We start from the raw sequence: 16,452 nt of genomic DNA, 5'->3' as shown, positions 1-16,452 counted from the left end.
TGTATTAGTGCTATTTACAAATTTAATCGTTTCTGCTTTGTTTTATACCAAGTCAGTGTGACTGTTTGACTCTACACACTGATCACTTTAAAGGCCCTCATTCAATTCATATTTACTCAGTCATAGAGACATTACATTACATACTTGTCAAGGTGAAAACAGGTTTTTGCAAAGTAATGTCAATTAAGATATAAAATGTAAAATTAAAGCAGCAAGCAGCATTGGTCGGGTCCTGGCATCGTTGCTGGTCAACAAATCCCAGCATGTCCACCAGGTGGCGGTGCAACTGAGCCAAAGACCTTTTTGATGCGGACCAATCAAAACTGTCCACCGGGTGGCGCTATCACTGTGAATGCATGTCGGCTTGGTATGTTATCAGGACCGGACTGTGCAAAGATTGGTATAAATCATTCAAAATATGACACATAATTAGAAATTGTTCATTAAATTTTTGTGCATCTTGATGAGTTACACACGCCTGCCAAATTTCATAGCTGTAGGTGACAAGTACTCGCCGTGGTTAGTGTTTGAAATTTTCCAGGTGGTGCTATTGAGCCATTTTGGCTCACACTTTCTCCAGTCCTGATGTGTGTGCAAATTTTCACACATTTTCAAGTATTTTTAGGCCTTCAAAATTGCAATTCAAAAAACGGGAGAAAAAATAAAAAGGAAAAATCCATGGGTTTCAAGCGAGTCCTATGCACCTGTGGAGCTCAGACTGTAATAAGTAACTACATAAGTATTCATCCAAGTATTCATCCTCTTTAACCCCTTGGCGCCTGTTGTCGTGAATTCGCATCATACCACTTTCATTCAGACTGCAGCCGAGATAGCATATCCATTCTTTTTGTGCATATTCAATACGTACCTCGGAACCTTTTGCAAGCACTGGTTTCTCGTAGGACCAGTCAGAGTGGGACCTAATTATTATATATCTGTTATTATTATTATTATTATATATCTGTTCAATGTGTAATAGACAAACAATCTCCACTTATTTTAGCATCAGCTGGAAAGCATAAACACACAAAAAATGTATTTAATTGTAAATAAATTCAGGCATCAAGAGGTTAAAGGGACTCATCTAAGTCAACACAGGTGCAGCTGATTGGTGCTAGAAGTTACACAATCAGTGAAATAGAGAACATCTGAGTGCAGTGAATGCGTCTCAGGTGACTGTGGTATAAAGACACCTGAATGTGGTGAATCAGTGCTCCTGGTTATAACCTCACCACGAAGACAAAAGAACACACTGTAAATATTTTCTTTAAAAGTATAAGACTCCAGATAAGCCAAGAAAATTTCAGGCATATGGGTTCTGTAAAGCGTCTTGAGACAATTTGACTGTAATCGGCGCTATATAAATAAAATTGAATTGAATTGAACAATTTCACAACATAAAACAACGCAAGATACAAAACACATAAGTAGAATCAGTAAATACAATAAATACAAGACAGTCATTGGTGATGACACATTTGTGATGACTTTAGCAAAGCTTTCAGGGGAAATCTGATTACCCCATTTTTTTTTTTAACGGAGAAAACAGAATTGTGGAACCCAGTTATCTCGAGAACATGCTCTGGTCTTACCTGCACTGCCACTGCCTGGATAGAACATGCATCCTCTATGAGGAGGACGTGTAAGATTGTGAATATTTTTCATGTAAATTTTATGTGTGCCAGTGTGTCATATCCTTGACAAAGTGACACAGTAATGGAGGAACTAAATCTCTACAGATTATCAAACCCACTCACAGCAGCACGCTGCAGAGGACAGGAGCCCTGAGATCAGCACAGCGTTTTAATTATCACTTTCCTTCATGAAACAAATTTAATGAGAAACCGAGAAGCTCTTGCTCTCCAGAGATTACTTGAATTTTGTTCACAATGCTGAAAACATATCTTTATACTATCATAGAATAATATATTCATCCATTGTTTGCACACCGCTTAATCCTCCTTAGGGTCACGGACACCTACGGACAATTTCGAGTTACCTATTAACCTTAACATGATTTCGGACTGTGGAAGGAAGCCAGAGTACCTGGAGAAAACCCACACATGTACAGGGAGAACATGCAAACAGAAAGATCCCAGGCTGGGATGTGAACTAGCGATCTTCTAGATGCGAGCTGACAGTGTTAACCACCGAGCCACACTGCAACCCCCCCACAGCAGACATGTAAATGTAAAAGTGAATATTTACATCTGTGTTTTAAAAAGGAATGCAAGTAGATTCAATGTGCTTGTCTGTATTTTGCTGACATCCAGTGGTGATTACAGGGGCATCATTTCAAGACCGCATTGAAGAGACAGGGTGCTACATCACATCTCATATTTATAACCAAATGTTAAGCAAACAGACTTCTGGTCAAAGAATTCTTAGCACCCAATATTTAAAGACTTTTGATTAAAGCAATGCTGGAGGCATAAACCGGTCACAAAGCTTTACATCTAAATAAAAACTCAAATAATGAACTTCATACACTCAGACAGAGAAGAAACCCCGATGACAGGCCCAGTACCAGATTATCAAAACATTTCATAATTCTGACAGGATGTGAATAGAAGAAAAGTTCCAGGAAGTGACTACAGCAATGCCTGTCTGACCCTTAAAACCTTTACATTTCAGAATGGTGTCCAAGGTTTAGACATGTAAGCTTCAGCCTTTCGAGTGCTTTTATAGATATACAGTTCAAGACAAAATTATTAGCACTCCTATGAAATTTTAGTTTTTGTTCAAAAAATTCCCAAGTGCTGTTGAGCAGATCATGGAATTTTTAACACAGCTTTTCCAAACATCCTAGTTTTATTTTGGATGCTTAGACTATTTTACTTTACACACAGAAACAACATTTTTAAACAATTTTTTGGGGGAAAAAAACCCTAAAATTTCATAGTGAGGCTAATCATTTTGTCTTCAACTGTAGGTAAGTCACCTTACTGTAGAAACACTGATGGTAGAGCTCAGAAGGACTACAAGTGGCTGGCATGGTCAGTAAACAGGGCAATACTAAACCCCATTGAAAAGCAGGAGGGACCAGTATATTCCCTTTCACTGGGAAGGAGGTAAAAATGCTCTTCTCAGTATCTCCAAATCTTCCCAAGTTTCCTTTATTCACATTTTGTTTTGTCTTTAAAAGTGTGTATACATAGATGTTGAAACAAAGAAGCAGTGCAACCCTAACAGATCCTTGCTGCTCCTGTGACCACAGGAACCTCAACACATTGGAGAACTGAATGATTAAAACCAGGTCTATTGTGGGCCTTACTCAAACAGCATTATGGTCAGTTCATTTCACTTGAGATCTTCATCAGGGTAGAGAGAAGTGATGAGCTGGAAAACATTTTCTTTTTACATCTGTACATACCGTGTGAAAGACTTCAGATTGGATCAGTTTGATCCACCTGACTTGAATTTTGAAGACAGTATACTGCATTTTTTTTTCTACAGAAACACCTGAGAATGAACATGATGTGAACTTTCATCTTGAACTTGTTGTAAATTAACTGATTTGTTTTCAGCATAGTGTGGTGAATGATGCTCTTATTCAGTACTGCTTTACTATAGCCCTTCCAGCCTCACAAGCCCTCAATGTATCTACATTATTGTAGAGAGGTCATCATTGCCTGATTGTAGAGTACAAAGTATTGGGAAACCTGTGTCTTTTTGATAAGGTGACATTAAGTAAAACAGCAATTTAAAAAAAAAAAAAAAAACAGACCAAAATTGAAGTAACTGGTGTCTTCTCTTATAATGGCCATTATCTCCTCAGAGGGTTGTCGATCCTGAAGCCTCCTCCAGTGAAGTGAGGTTTGCTGCTCAGCTGGGGAAGGGCTTCCAGCTGCTCTGCTTTAGTCTTGGTCCTCTGCTCACTGAGGAGACACAGGTCATCAGACAGTGAACAAAACTATCACTAACTGACAGTTTGCATGTCAACTGCATATTAAAGCTGTACACATCAACAACACCGACAGGGACTTTCATTGCTAATATGTAAAACAAAGATCGACCTCACCTGTGGAGCTTTTTCTGACTGAGGTACTTCTTCTTAATGTTTGCGAGCTCATTGGCCAATCTTTGATTCTCACTTTTGCACTCATTCATCTTTGAGTCGAGCATCCTCAGCTCTGCTATCAGTGCCTGTGTTACCAGAAGGACGAACATAATTTTGTCATAAAACACAGAAAAACAAACCATATTTTACCCAAAAACTGATCATGCACCTGCTCTGATATGCAGTAAATGTGTCTGAGACAGACATAGCTGAACTGGGAAAACCAGAATTGGATTGAGTCATACAAAAAATAAGAAAACACAAAGGATTAACAAGGAAAAGAACAATATAAAATGAAAAAACAACAAAGAGATGAATCCTTGCGCAGGCAAGAAGAGTGTGAGTGGGATGGCAGTAAGGGAAGACCTTAAGCTTTTTAGTTCTGTCTCTGATAGTCCACTGGCACTGCTGGAGCTGCTCAGCTGCTTCTGGACCAGGCTGTCGGGCCAGAATGTGCTTCAGCTCCACGTACAGCTTCTCCTTTTCCTTGGTGACAAAATCAGAAGAAAGAAACTGTCACGAATGATAAGAGAGGAAGTTTACATAACTCATAGCATCTATTGTGATGATGACATTTGTCAAAGAGAAAACTTGCTGTTGTTTTTGTGCACATCAATTAGGTTGATTACTTTAAAATAAATGATATTTTTATGTAATCTGTGAGAAGGGGGTGCACTGTTGCATTCCATAATGTATTTCTTGATGGTCTCACTGTAGACTCCATTTCAAATCCTACACATACTAACTTTAAAATAGAGAATTACTACAATCCTCAAAACTAATCGTTATTTGAAGCCTTCAGCCACAGTGTGATTGTGAGATGCAAGCCGCAAGACATTTGTGGTGAAAGATTTCTCAATTTCCTGACACAACTGAAGGGACAGCTAGGATGGTAGTCTGCATTGTTCATTTTGTCATTAGATCCCATGAACAGACCAAAACATACTCGTGTTTATATTAAAAGATGACATCTGGTACTGTAGTGTAATATTTTTGGGGTAAAATATGCTAAAATAAAAAGATGATATAATCTTGGCAAATGCTATTGAATTGATGAGTAATGCTAAAATAAGTGTGTGTCACACATGATGTTGAATATTCTAGTAATCACTGATGCTTTGATTGTATTGTGTGTGCGTGTGTGTGGACGAAGGAAAAAAGGAAGGCCTTGAATTTGTGTGTGTAGAAGTAAAGATGTCTGGAAGGTTGGTGGGAGATCATAAAGTATAACCTGTGACTTGAAGAGAAATCATATGTTTTTTAGGAGATGAAATGAGGAGTGCTCAAAGTATAATGGTGTACACTTAAAGTATTACAACTGCTAAAATATATTAGAAACATGACAGATGTAACATGCATACAAGTCTGCCACAGAATAATAGGGCAAAGTCTGAACATGTCATGTTCTCTGTAAATCATGACCTGCTGATAACCTAATGTGCGTGTCCTGTGTAAAGTGTGACCTAACAATGAAACATGATAACCTGGCGACAAGATCTGACCAATGGATTTAGAAACATATATGGTGTCAAAACTGTCTATTAGAAAATATGCCCTTTAGGCGTGGAAAAATGACCAACTCTCACAGCATAAAAGATGAGACACAGCTCAATATGTTCAGTTTTTCTTGTGGTATTATCACTGCTAAGAACTACTCCTGTATTTTCTGTCGACAATAAATCCTGCTGCCCTCGAATGCTGACTTCTCCTGCTGATTATTTCAAAGACATTTAAAAAAGTTCTTGGACATTTGAAAACGGTCAATTCTTAGACCCTGGCCCATTATTTGGGACTTAGTTTCCATGTCATTAACTTGTTCAACTGTGCTGCTATTGAACTCATCAATGGGCTGCATTGTTTTATGACCAGGAACTTACACAAGCAGTTGAGTGTTGCCCAGTAAAAACTTGAATACAGTGACATAGAGTGGTGATGGAGAATATGGTTTACACACCAGTGCCTTTTTGGGGATCTTCCTTTGTGAGGGTGAGACTGATTAATCTAGGAAGGCATGTACAGAGAATGTGTGAGGAAAAAGCACTGAGTGTCTACCTGTAATAAGAGTTCACGCTCCTCAAGCTCTTGGGTTTTGGTGATTAGTCGCTTCTGTAAGGACTGAATCTTCTGGATGAGCTCGTATTTGCCAGGGTCACTGCCCTGGAAGGGACAGTCATTTACAACATGTTCACAGCCTGGCATTTTACTCTTTGAATAACGCTTAAACTAAACATAAAAATCTTCATGTCACTGTGAGGAAGAGAAAAACAGAACAGGCTAACCCCCGCAAACACTATAAGATAAATCCTTTACCTCAAGTTGCCTCCATCTGTGAATATTTATTGGCTTCAGTTGTTCCTCAAGAGCACTGTTCCTCGTTCTCTCTTTAAGCAGCTGCCTTTGCAGGTGGAAAAGCTGTTGCCTACAACACAGAATCTCACATTACTGTCATTTTAATAATAAACATATTAAATTTGGCCCATAGTTCCCATCTGAAAACTGGAGACATGGGAAAACACTATGAAGAACCATTTAAAGACTACACCCTATTAATAACTTAAAAACATGGTATTGTGATGGTGACACGGCCACTGGAGTCTGAAATGGAGGCAGGAAATCTTTTTTGTAAATCTGTTTAATGCAGTGCTGGAGGTATAAGAGAAAAAAGTTACTGTGGGTTTGGTAGCTCTCAGTTCAAAGGAGGTTCTTCCTACCTCCTCCTCTCCTTCGCTACTCTCTTCACTCTGAACAGGCCACTAATGTCTTTCTTTACCTCAGGCCCTCGGTGTTGGGTAAAGTCTTGTCCAGGATGCTCTTCTTGCGTCTGAGCCTCTTGATCTCCAGCTTGAGCAGTCGAATGTCTTCCATCCTCTGGTTGTAGTGGAAATCTCCTTTGCTCAGGATTGACTGTTGGATCCTGATCTTCTCGTACAGCAACGCTCGCTCATCGTTGCGATGTAGCAGCTGTTTGCCCAGGTTGTCCCGCTCACTGATCACCTTGAAAGAACCACAAATTATCACACACCAGTGTCTGTTGTTTCATTTCTCTACCTTGTCCTGTCTAGCCTCTTTACCTGTTCCAGTTGTTTCTTCTGTTGAATCTGCTCAGCATCGGCATCAGCTATTATCTTCTGCAGTTTTTGTTGTTCTGTTCTCTGACTGTCAACGTGCTGTTTTGTTTCTTCTAGCTGCTGCTTGAGCGACTGCAGCTCCACCTGCAGCAGGACACAGAGATGGCTGGTTTAAAATGTCAAAGTAAAGTCCTATTTGAAGGGAACTAGTATTACCTGTGGACTACCAATAATGTGAAAAACTACCCTTAAATCTGTGTTCTATGTGGTGCATTTGCACAGGATTGATGAGCAAAGTCTGTGTTTTACTCAAATTTACACTCCTCATGGTTATACTAAAAGGAAGACACCAAAATGTTCCTTGCTTGCATGCTGTCATGCATGTCATCCCCCTAATCATCCTTTTGGATTTGGTTTCCTGGCAGACTGGTCCTTTGCTGTACATGTTGTCTCCAAATTTGCATTCAAAATGCTCCAAACTTTTATTTATGATTGTCATCACAGACTCCACATTTCTGAGATGATGATTTGCACTGGGCTTCTATAATTACACGACTTCTGAATTTGGTGAAATACGGTTGGTAATTTCAGGTAGAGCTTTTGCTTCACAAATTACAGCCCTGACAGATTCACATAAGATTAAGCACCACAAAAATGAATTAAAATCAAGAAGCAGCAAAAGCAGTTCTGTAAAAACAACAGTATAAAATAGTCCTAATAAGTGAAAAACATGCAGAATGGTTATCTTTTTCTTTCAAGTTGGTCAGTGGTGAAATTAAAATGAATGTAATGTTTATAAAAGCCAGCAGGCAGATGGGTCCCCCCCACATGAAGAGCCGGGTTCTGCTGAAGGTTTCTTCCCCTTAAAAGAGAGATTTTTCTTGCCACTGTCGCCTTAGGGCTTGCCCTAGGGGTTCAGGCATACGGGTTCTGTAAAGCGTCTTTGACCTGTATTTGGTGCTTTATAAATAAAATTGAACTGAACTGAATCAAGTTCCAAGTTAAGTAAATGATGATGAGGTCAGAACTCCATCCCACTATATACAACCGAGGCAGATTTGAGTACCTTGAGGGCTTCGCTATCTTTCTCCAAGCGTTTGTGCTCCTGCTGATCCTTGGCAAGGGCCAGCTCTTTCCCACTGATCTCATCTCTCAGTCGAGTGACCTGGTTGTTCATGGTTTTCATTTTCCTCTTAATCTCTGCAATCTCTTCCTAAGTTAGAGACACAGACACACAGTAAGAGGAGGGAAAGGAAAGAAAAGGGAGAGAGAAATAAATAAACATCAATAAACATACACTACTGTTGAAAAGTTCGGGGTCTCTTAGAAATGTCCATATTTTTGAAAGAAAGGCAGTTTTTTGAATGAATATAACATTAAATTAATCAGAAATACAGTCTAGACACTGTTCATGTGCTAAATGACTATTCTAGCTGGAAACAGATGATTTTTAATGGAATATCTCCATAGGGGTACAGAGGAACATTTCCAGTAATCATCACTCCTGTGTTCTAATGCTACATTGTGTTAGCTAATGATGTTGAAAGGCTAATTGATGATTAGAAAACCCTTGTGCAATTATGTTAGCACATGAATAAAAGTGTGTGTTTTCATTGAAAACATGAAATTGCATGAGTGACTCCAAACTTTTGAACAGTAGTGTATATACTGAATATAACAGTAACCCATCCTGTCAGCCAAAGACAACACTAGAAACATACAAACATATTTAGCCACAGCCACCAAGCACTTATACAAACACAAGGATCTAATGAAAGGCATGAAAACACATATGTTCCACACACCTACTATTAGTGCAATAAAACACAGCTAAGAGATGATCGGCTGTTACCTGAGCCTCGATGAGGTTTTTGCTGTAGAGGTTCCTTTCAGACACAACAGACTCAAGCAGGTTCTCTTGCTGTCTGAGGGTACACTCTGCCTCGGTGGCTTTCTTCCTCCAGTCAAATATCTCCATTTCTCTAACTTCAACATCATTCATTTTTTGTTGCACCTGTGGAAAGGGAAAAAAATCCCTCAGTCAGGCCACAGCTGGTAAAAATGATGCTGTAATAATAAAGATTAACCCAAGCAGTCGGATGCTGTATGCTTGGTAGCTGCTCTGCGTAACCTGCCTTCTGCATGAGGCTGCTGGTCTCGTTGATGTAGCGGTCACGTTCCTTTTCCAGCTGCTGAATGATCTTGCGCTGCTTTTGGGCCTCCTGACGGTAACCACTGATCTCGTGCTCCAAGGTCTTCTTGTCCTGCTCAAGGAGCTTCACGAGGTTCTGCTGTTTCTCAGTCGACTGTAAGGCTTTGATCATGTTCTTTTGTGAAGGAAACAAGCATTGATTTTACACACAGACAGAGGAACACTAGAAAATACATCTATATTCTGGTTTTAAATTTGTAAGTGTCAGCACAGGGTCTATTTAGGTGAGATGTAGGAACCGTATCTTACAGCAAACAAATTCTTTACTGTTGTGGAGAAATGACAAAGAAGCGGTTGCTGTAATGTGATGTGATGATGGATGGGAGCAGGATAGTCTGTGAGTCATGTCTACAGAGGCTACTCTTGTCATTGTAGAGCAATTTAATTACACAACATGCCATAATGTACAGTGTCACCACAAAATTATCTAGAATCTAAACTGCACTAGGTACCTTATTTAAGATGTCTCTCTCTCGGATCAGCTCATCTATGGCTTTCTTGTCAGCCTCCACTTGCTTTTGGGAAGATTCCAGATCTGCAGAGAGAGAAAGACGGAGGCATTTGGTGTAAATATTATTTATATATCACACCACACAGATCACACAAATCACAAACACACACATATATACACTACCGTACAAAAAGTTTGGGGTCACTCACACAATTTCATGTTTTCCATGAAAACTCACACTTTTATTCATGTGTAACATAACTGCACAACAGTTTTCTAGTCATCAATTAACCTTTCAACACCATTAGCTAACACAGTGTAACATTAGAACACAGCAGTGATGGTTGCTGGAAATGTTCCTCTGTACCTCTATGTAGATATTCCATTAAAAATCAGCTGTTTCTGGCTAGAATAGTCATTTACCACATGAACAGTGTCTAGACTGCATATCTGTTTAATTTAATGTTATCGTCATTGGAAAAAAAAGCTTTTCTTTCAAAAATAAGGACATTTCTAATATATACAGTATGTAAGAAAACATGTATATAGATGTTGTTTGGATTAATCTGTAAGTGTTGGAAACATACGTATATTATGTTTAAAAGTATTATTTATTGCTATAATATTAATAAAATATGTTTATATTCACCATCTCACCAATCACTTCAGCAGAAGACTTTGTCACTGGGACCAGGACAAAGTACTGAGAGGTACACCTACTGATAATACAGGAAATATCCATTTATGTCAGTGTTTAAGTGCAGGTATATGTCTATGAAACATAAATCCAATACCCTTACCTTTCTCCACAGCAGTTATCTGAGCTTTCAGTGTCTCCCTGTGCACATCCACATCAGCCTTCTGGTCCTCCATCTGGTGGAACTTCTTCTGGATGACTTCTCTCATCTTTATTTGTTTGGCAACCTCCTGACGCATCTGGCTTACCTCCTCTTCTCTCATCTGGCCAAATGGAGGGTTGGGGTTGTGTGAAGAAGAAGGGAGAGGAAAAGATTTTGGAAAAGGGTTGTGGATGACATGTTATTGTGCAGCCACAGGACAAGAATTCCAATCTAGCTTGTTGCACTGACCACATTATGATGACTCTCTAGCTAAAGTGTATAAACAGTGACACCTTGTGGTTCCAAAGAGCATAGTCATATCATCTCCTGTCACTTGTCCTCCACTTGTGTGTGTTGGTGGACAACCATGCACCTTAAGCTCATTTGCATTCTGTTGATTTTCCAGGGAGAGGTGTTCTTTGGCAGTGGAGAGCTGCTCACATTCTTGCTGCAGCTTGGAGTTCTTCACCTGCATCTGCTCCAGCTCCTTGGTGGATCGCTCATTCAAGATCTGTCACAATCAGGGAAGGAAGTGATGTTTCTTACCTCCAGCACACTCTGTTTTAACCACATAAATGTTATGTGCAGAAGGTTTGAAGTATCAAGTTTTGCAAATTGTTTTGCAGGTTCATATAATGTGACAGCTTTGGCTTTAATTAGCATACACTACCAGTCAAAACTCTGGACACACCTTCTCATTCAATGGTTTATATTTAATTATTTTCTACATTGTAGATTAATACTGAAGACATCAAAACTACAAATGAATACATATGGAATTATGTTGTAAACAAAAAAGTGTTAATCTTCAGTATTAATCTCCAATGTAGAAAATAATGCAAATAAATAAAAAGCCCTGAATGAGAAGGTTTGTCCAAACTTTTGACTGGTAGTGTCTATGAATTCAAACGTAAAGTCCAACAATAAAGGCCAAGTTTAGAATCTGGCAGAGACAAGTTTATCTAACTCCAGACCACATTTTGTGATTTTGTACTACATCCTGTGTTGCTCTGTTTATTTTTGCTCACAGCATCTTTTTCAACGTTAAATATGAATTCTTATTTCACAGGTTGAAAAAAATAAATTAATAGCAGATATGTTTACACCATAATCATTTGTTTTCAACCACAGAATAACTGTTATAGTGATTGGTTTTCTAAAAAGCACACTGTAGGGAATGCATTTTACCTTTAGCTCTTTCAGCTGTTGCTCCAGTCTTTGCTGCTCTTCTTTGGCCTTTTGGCCCTGCAGATTCAGAGCTTTGATATCACCCATCCTGGCCTCCATGTCGATGTGCAGCTGCTTTACCTCCTTGTCAAGTTTTTCCTTCAGCCTCATTTCTCGGGAAATCTCATTCTGTTGTACCTGAAGCTCCTGCTGGAGCTGGGTTTAGACAGGGAGTAGGTTGGTATCGTGGTTAGATTTAATTTAGCTTTGCTTGTCGAGATCCCAGCTGGTTTTTGCAAAGCAGCTTGTGTTACTCCTAGGGGGTACTGGTGAAAATATCCCTGGAGCAAAGTATGCTGGAGAAGACTCCATTAGTACTTTTTTAATGTGACATTTATGCTTTTGTGCAATGCTTTTTTAGCAAGAAATTCCTCATGGACTACAAGACAAGTTAATCTGTAAAACATAAATTGATGATGTAAAATGTACAATATTTGCTTTGTAAGACAAAAATCTAAAGATAAAAGAGTATATTTTGCAGATGAAGGTAGCGTTAGTCATTTTTTCTCCACCAGTAGCTTATAGACATCCCATTATCAGAGTTACATTAGGAGTCACTTTGTGTCTACGGCAATTTGCCCTATAGTTACCTGAGAAATATTTTCCAAGGCACTCTCTCTTTGGGCCTCTATCTCTTGCTGGGTTGTGTTGGCCTTGTTTAATTTTTCTCTCAGACCCTCCGCTGTTGACAGCAGCTGATCCCTCTCCTTTGTCAACTCCTCATTCATTTTTAGTAGATCACTAAAAAAAGCAAAACAGAGTTGATCCCATCCACTTGACCCACAGTAGTGACACAGTAAATAGTGGAGAGCATGGCAGGGGATGGACACACCTCTGTCCTTGGTCCTTGGAGAAGGATGCTTGTTGTTCAGCCATTTTTGTTAGGTCGGAAATATCTTCTTTTAAATTCCTGATGGTCTCTTTGTCCTTTTTCTCTTTATCATGAGCAGCATCAACCATTTTCCAAGCTTTATCCAGCTCCTACAGTGTAAACACAGGGACATTTTAGCTAATCTGAGTAATCAAGAGTGGAGAAGGGATAAGAGATCTTTAATTACCAAACATCTCTTGCTCCATCAGTTCACATTTATGGTTCTCTATTTTACAGGGGCGTCAAACATAAGGCTTGCAGGCCAAAACCAGCCCACCAGAGGGTCCAGTCTGGTCCGCAGGATGACTTTGTAAAGTGTAAAAATTACAGAGGTTAAAATGAATACTTCCTGAGAAAATATTTAAAGACATTGAACATTGTGCAATATAATGTGACCCAGCAGCTTCAGCATGACTGAGTTTGGTTTGGTTGAACCCATGACTTTTCTGCATTTTTTTATGTATAAATTTTCTACATTTATAAGGCAGAGGGACAATTTAACCTTCATCCTTAATAGTTCCCATTTCAGTTTGTGTCGTGTGTCAGGATTACTACACAGATGTGGAAATGAACGGGAATTTAAAAGTATTTTTAGATCTTGACAAATTGTAAAATACTATATTGTTCAGTTCCAGATACCTGCAACTAAATGTTTTGTGCCTTTGTAGATACACTGTGATCTGTAATTTGTGATTCACAAATGATAAACTGAGGCATAATACTGTTGAAATTGAACTTATTTTTCTTCAGAAATTTCAGGTTGTTCACAAAGTTCTGTAAAGAGATAGTTCATTAAATGTGAACAATGTCAGAACTTTGGAGCTGTCATTATTTATCGCTTTTTATGTTGTCATTTTACTGGTCCGACCCACTTGAGATCAAATTGGGCTGAATGTGGGCACTGAACTAAAATGAGTTTGACACCCCTGTTTTACACAATCTAAAGTGTAACACAGCCTTCATGTTTAAAACAATGGAGTATCAGGTTGATAGTCTAACAAATAAATTAATAAGACATGCTACACTGTATTGTGACTTCTTGTGTTCTGGTAATATACCCTCTTTAGTGAAGTTATTGTTGTCTCATCTTCTTGGGACAGTTTCAGAGCAGCTGCCACTTTAGTTGAGGTAGACACAATTTCTGCATTCAGTTCTCTGCATTTAGACATCAGTCTCTTTTCATTCTCTCGTGACTTCTTCAGTGCAAGGATGAGCTTCTCGTACTCCACCCGAATCTTGTCCATGTTCTTGTCCGCAACCAGCTCACTGAGGACCATCTGGAACTCGTCCAAAGACTCAAAGGAGTCCTCTCCTGCTGGTCCTGTCTCCTGAAAATACAGCAGAGTCACAGCCTGCAGGTGAACATATGCCTGGTGGTGAGAACGAACTTAGCAAGCAAAATCATCAGACTAAATAACTGACGAATACTCTTTGATCAGTCTCCTTAGCTAGATAATAAGATATAATAATACATGTATTTATTGTGGGAACAGGAAACACTGTCCACACATCAGAAACAGCAGAGAATCTGTTCCAATCTGTATTTTCTCACTGCATGCTGCAACAAACTGCACTAATAACAGATTACAATAAGATTACTTCAGACATTCTACACTATCAAACCTTGACCGTTGTCTACTATGGGACTAAGAACTGAACAATTCAAAAAACACATTTCAGAAATGTTTACTACAACGGGTTATGCAGGTCTGTAATGTGAAAGTTATTTCAGCTGAAATTAATTTACCTATATAACTAAATCAGCAACGTAAAGTATTGACTTTGTATTTGACTCTGTAATCTACAGTAGCTTAAAGTCATTCCAAAGAGCAGAATGATGAAATTAACATTAGCAAACATGCTAATAGCCAACTTTCCATGCAAAACTTTTCTGACGATAGCTTGCTACATTTTAAGTCCCGTTCAGTTGAATGTGTAACTCTCAGTCTACGTCAGCGTTTATCTTAACAGCTTCTTAAAAACAAACTCACCTCCATTATATGAACTGATATGTCTGTATATAATTGCTCCTTTTAGATCATCACAGTTAGCGTAGCATTGGAGTTTTATCAACGGAGCTGTTGACGTTGGTTGCTCAGCAACCTCCGGTCTCGCGAGAGAAAGAGTCAGGTTTACAGGGTTACTTGGGAAACACGGCACAACTTCACGTCTGCGGAAGTGTCATAAGAATAAAGATAATTTGTATTTACGTGGTAAGTGAAGCAAGTGTATTTTTTTTATAGCATCTTACCATACACAGACCTTATTCAAAGTGTTTTATAGGGAAAAGAAAACAATTAAAAATTCACAATGTGCACACGCATTTTATAGAATATTTTAAACACCTTGGGTGAAAAAGAAAAGACAAAAGACAAAAAAAAAAAAAAAAAAGAAAACATGTCAAGGATAGGATTCATCCATTATCTAAACATCAGTTAATCCTCATTAGGGTCACTGGGGGGAGGAGGGCAGGAGGACTATTCACTTTTACTGCATTTCATTTTAGCTTTGTAGTCAGTATTTTCAATATACTCTTTCTGAAGTATTGTAAGATTGTTCAAAAAAGAAAACGTTCTATTGGTTACATTTGAAATAATGCAGTTATTTAGAAGTGACAGTCTTGAATCAGTATACAACATCATATTGTACTCACTTCTACTGTATACTGTACATTTTCATAGTAATACACTGGCCAACAAAAAAAGAAGTCACACACTAATATTTTGTTGGACCACCTTTAGCTCTGAGAATGACACACATTTGTCGTGGCATCCCTGAACCACTCATTCACAGTGTGAGCCCCATGAATCCTGGCATCGTCATCTCAAAATATGCTCGTGTCATCAGTAATGAAAAACTCTATTGATGGAAAGACCTGGTCATTCAGTATATTCAGGTAGTCAGCTGACCTCATTCTTTGGGAACATAACGTTGCTGAACCTGACCAACCCCAGATCATAACTCTAACCCCCACAGGCTAGTAGGCACTAGCCATGATGAGTGCATCACTTCTTCTGTCTTTCTTCTTACCCTGATTCACCCATAACTTTTGGAGTTCCCTTCACATTGTGCATGGGGAAATGTTCTTACTTTCACTATTAAACATGGCCGTGAGTTCTACCGTTGATTTCTTATGATATGTCACCAAACATTTAAATGATCTGAGATCATGATCATCCAAGAGTTCGTTCCAACCACATTTCTTCCTTGAAGATGATGGTTCACCACTATCCTTCAGGTTTTAATAATGTGTTGGATGGTTTTTAACCTGATTTTATTAGTTTCAGAAATCTTCTTAGTTGTTTTCTTTGCTTGATGCAGGCCAATAATTTGACCCTTCTGAGACAGATTAACATCCTTTCCATGACCACAGGATATGTCTTCTGACATGGTTGTTTAAGAAATGAGAAGCTCCTCACTGCATCAGCTAGGATTAAATAAGTTGTTGCAGCTGAAACATTTTTGCTGCGACATTTTTTTGGACAGGCAGTATATAATGTGACTAATGTGACTATTAACAAATATGTGTATCCAAGCTTTACTGGCTACTACTACTACTCACTGCGCCCACCCCGCAGCTAGTAATTGCTTTCCATTTGAAACATTTTCCATAACACTAAAAGTTGGCATTTATTTTTGCAATTGTTCCACATTCTGCTAACAAGTAGGAAGGAATCCAGTAGAGATGTAGTCATTGTCCTTGATAAGAAATAAATTCCACACC

The 16,452-nt window shown here is 38.8% G+C and overlaps 1 protein-coding gene across 1 annotated transcript; it reads right to left on the bottom strand.

The window, feature by feature from the left end:
• Positions 1–1,245: 1,245 nt before the first annotated feature.
• On the bottom strand, positions 1,246–14,848 carry cfap58 (cilia and flagella associated protein 58). The gene is made up of 18 exons (XM_023265786.3): positions 14,720–14,848; positions 13,787–14,056; positions 12,690–12,838; positions 12,448–12,598; positions 11,819–12,013; positions 11,004–11,141; positions 10,592–10,751; positions 9,793–9,875; positions 9,264–9,455; positions 8,981–9,142; positions 8,195–8,341; positions 7,132–7,272; positions 6,831–7,054; positions 6,371–6,479; positions 6,113–6,217; positions 4,427–4,546; positions 4,022–4,146; positions 1,246–3,878 (listed from the first exon to the last, which is right to left on the bottom strand). The coding sequence occupies exons 1-18, from the start codon at positions 14,723–14,725 to the stop codon at positions 3,767–3,769; spliced, it is 2,589 nt and encodes an 862-aa protein (XP_023121554.1). The 5' UTR covers positions 14,726–14,848; the 3' UTR covers positions 1,246–3,766.
• Between the last annotated feature and the right edge of the window lie 1,604 nt (positions 14,849–16,452).

This window comes from Amphiprion ocellaris, chromosome 14 (genome assembly GCF_022539595.1).
Source record: "Amphiprion ocellaris isolate individual 3 ecotype Okinawa chromosome 14, ASM2253959v1, whole genome shotgun sequence".
In the NCBI taxonomy this organism is placed as follows: Eukaryota; Metazoa; Chordata; class Actinopteri; family Pomacentridae; genus Amphiprion; species Amphiprion ocellaris.
The sequence above is the reverse complement of the archived record's forward strand: the minus strand, read 5'-3'. Positions and strand labels throughout refer to the sequence as shown.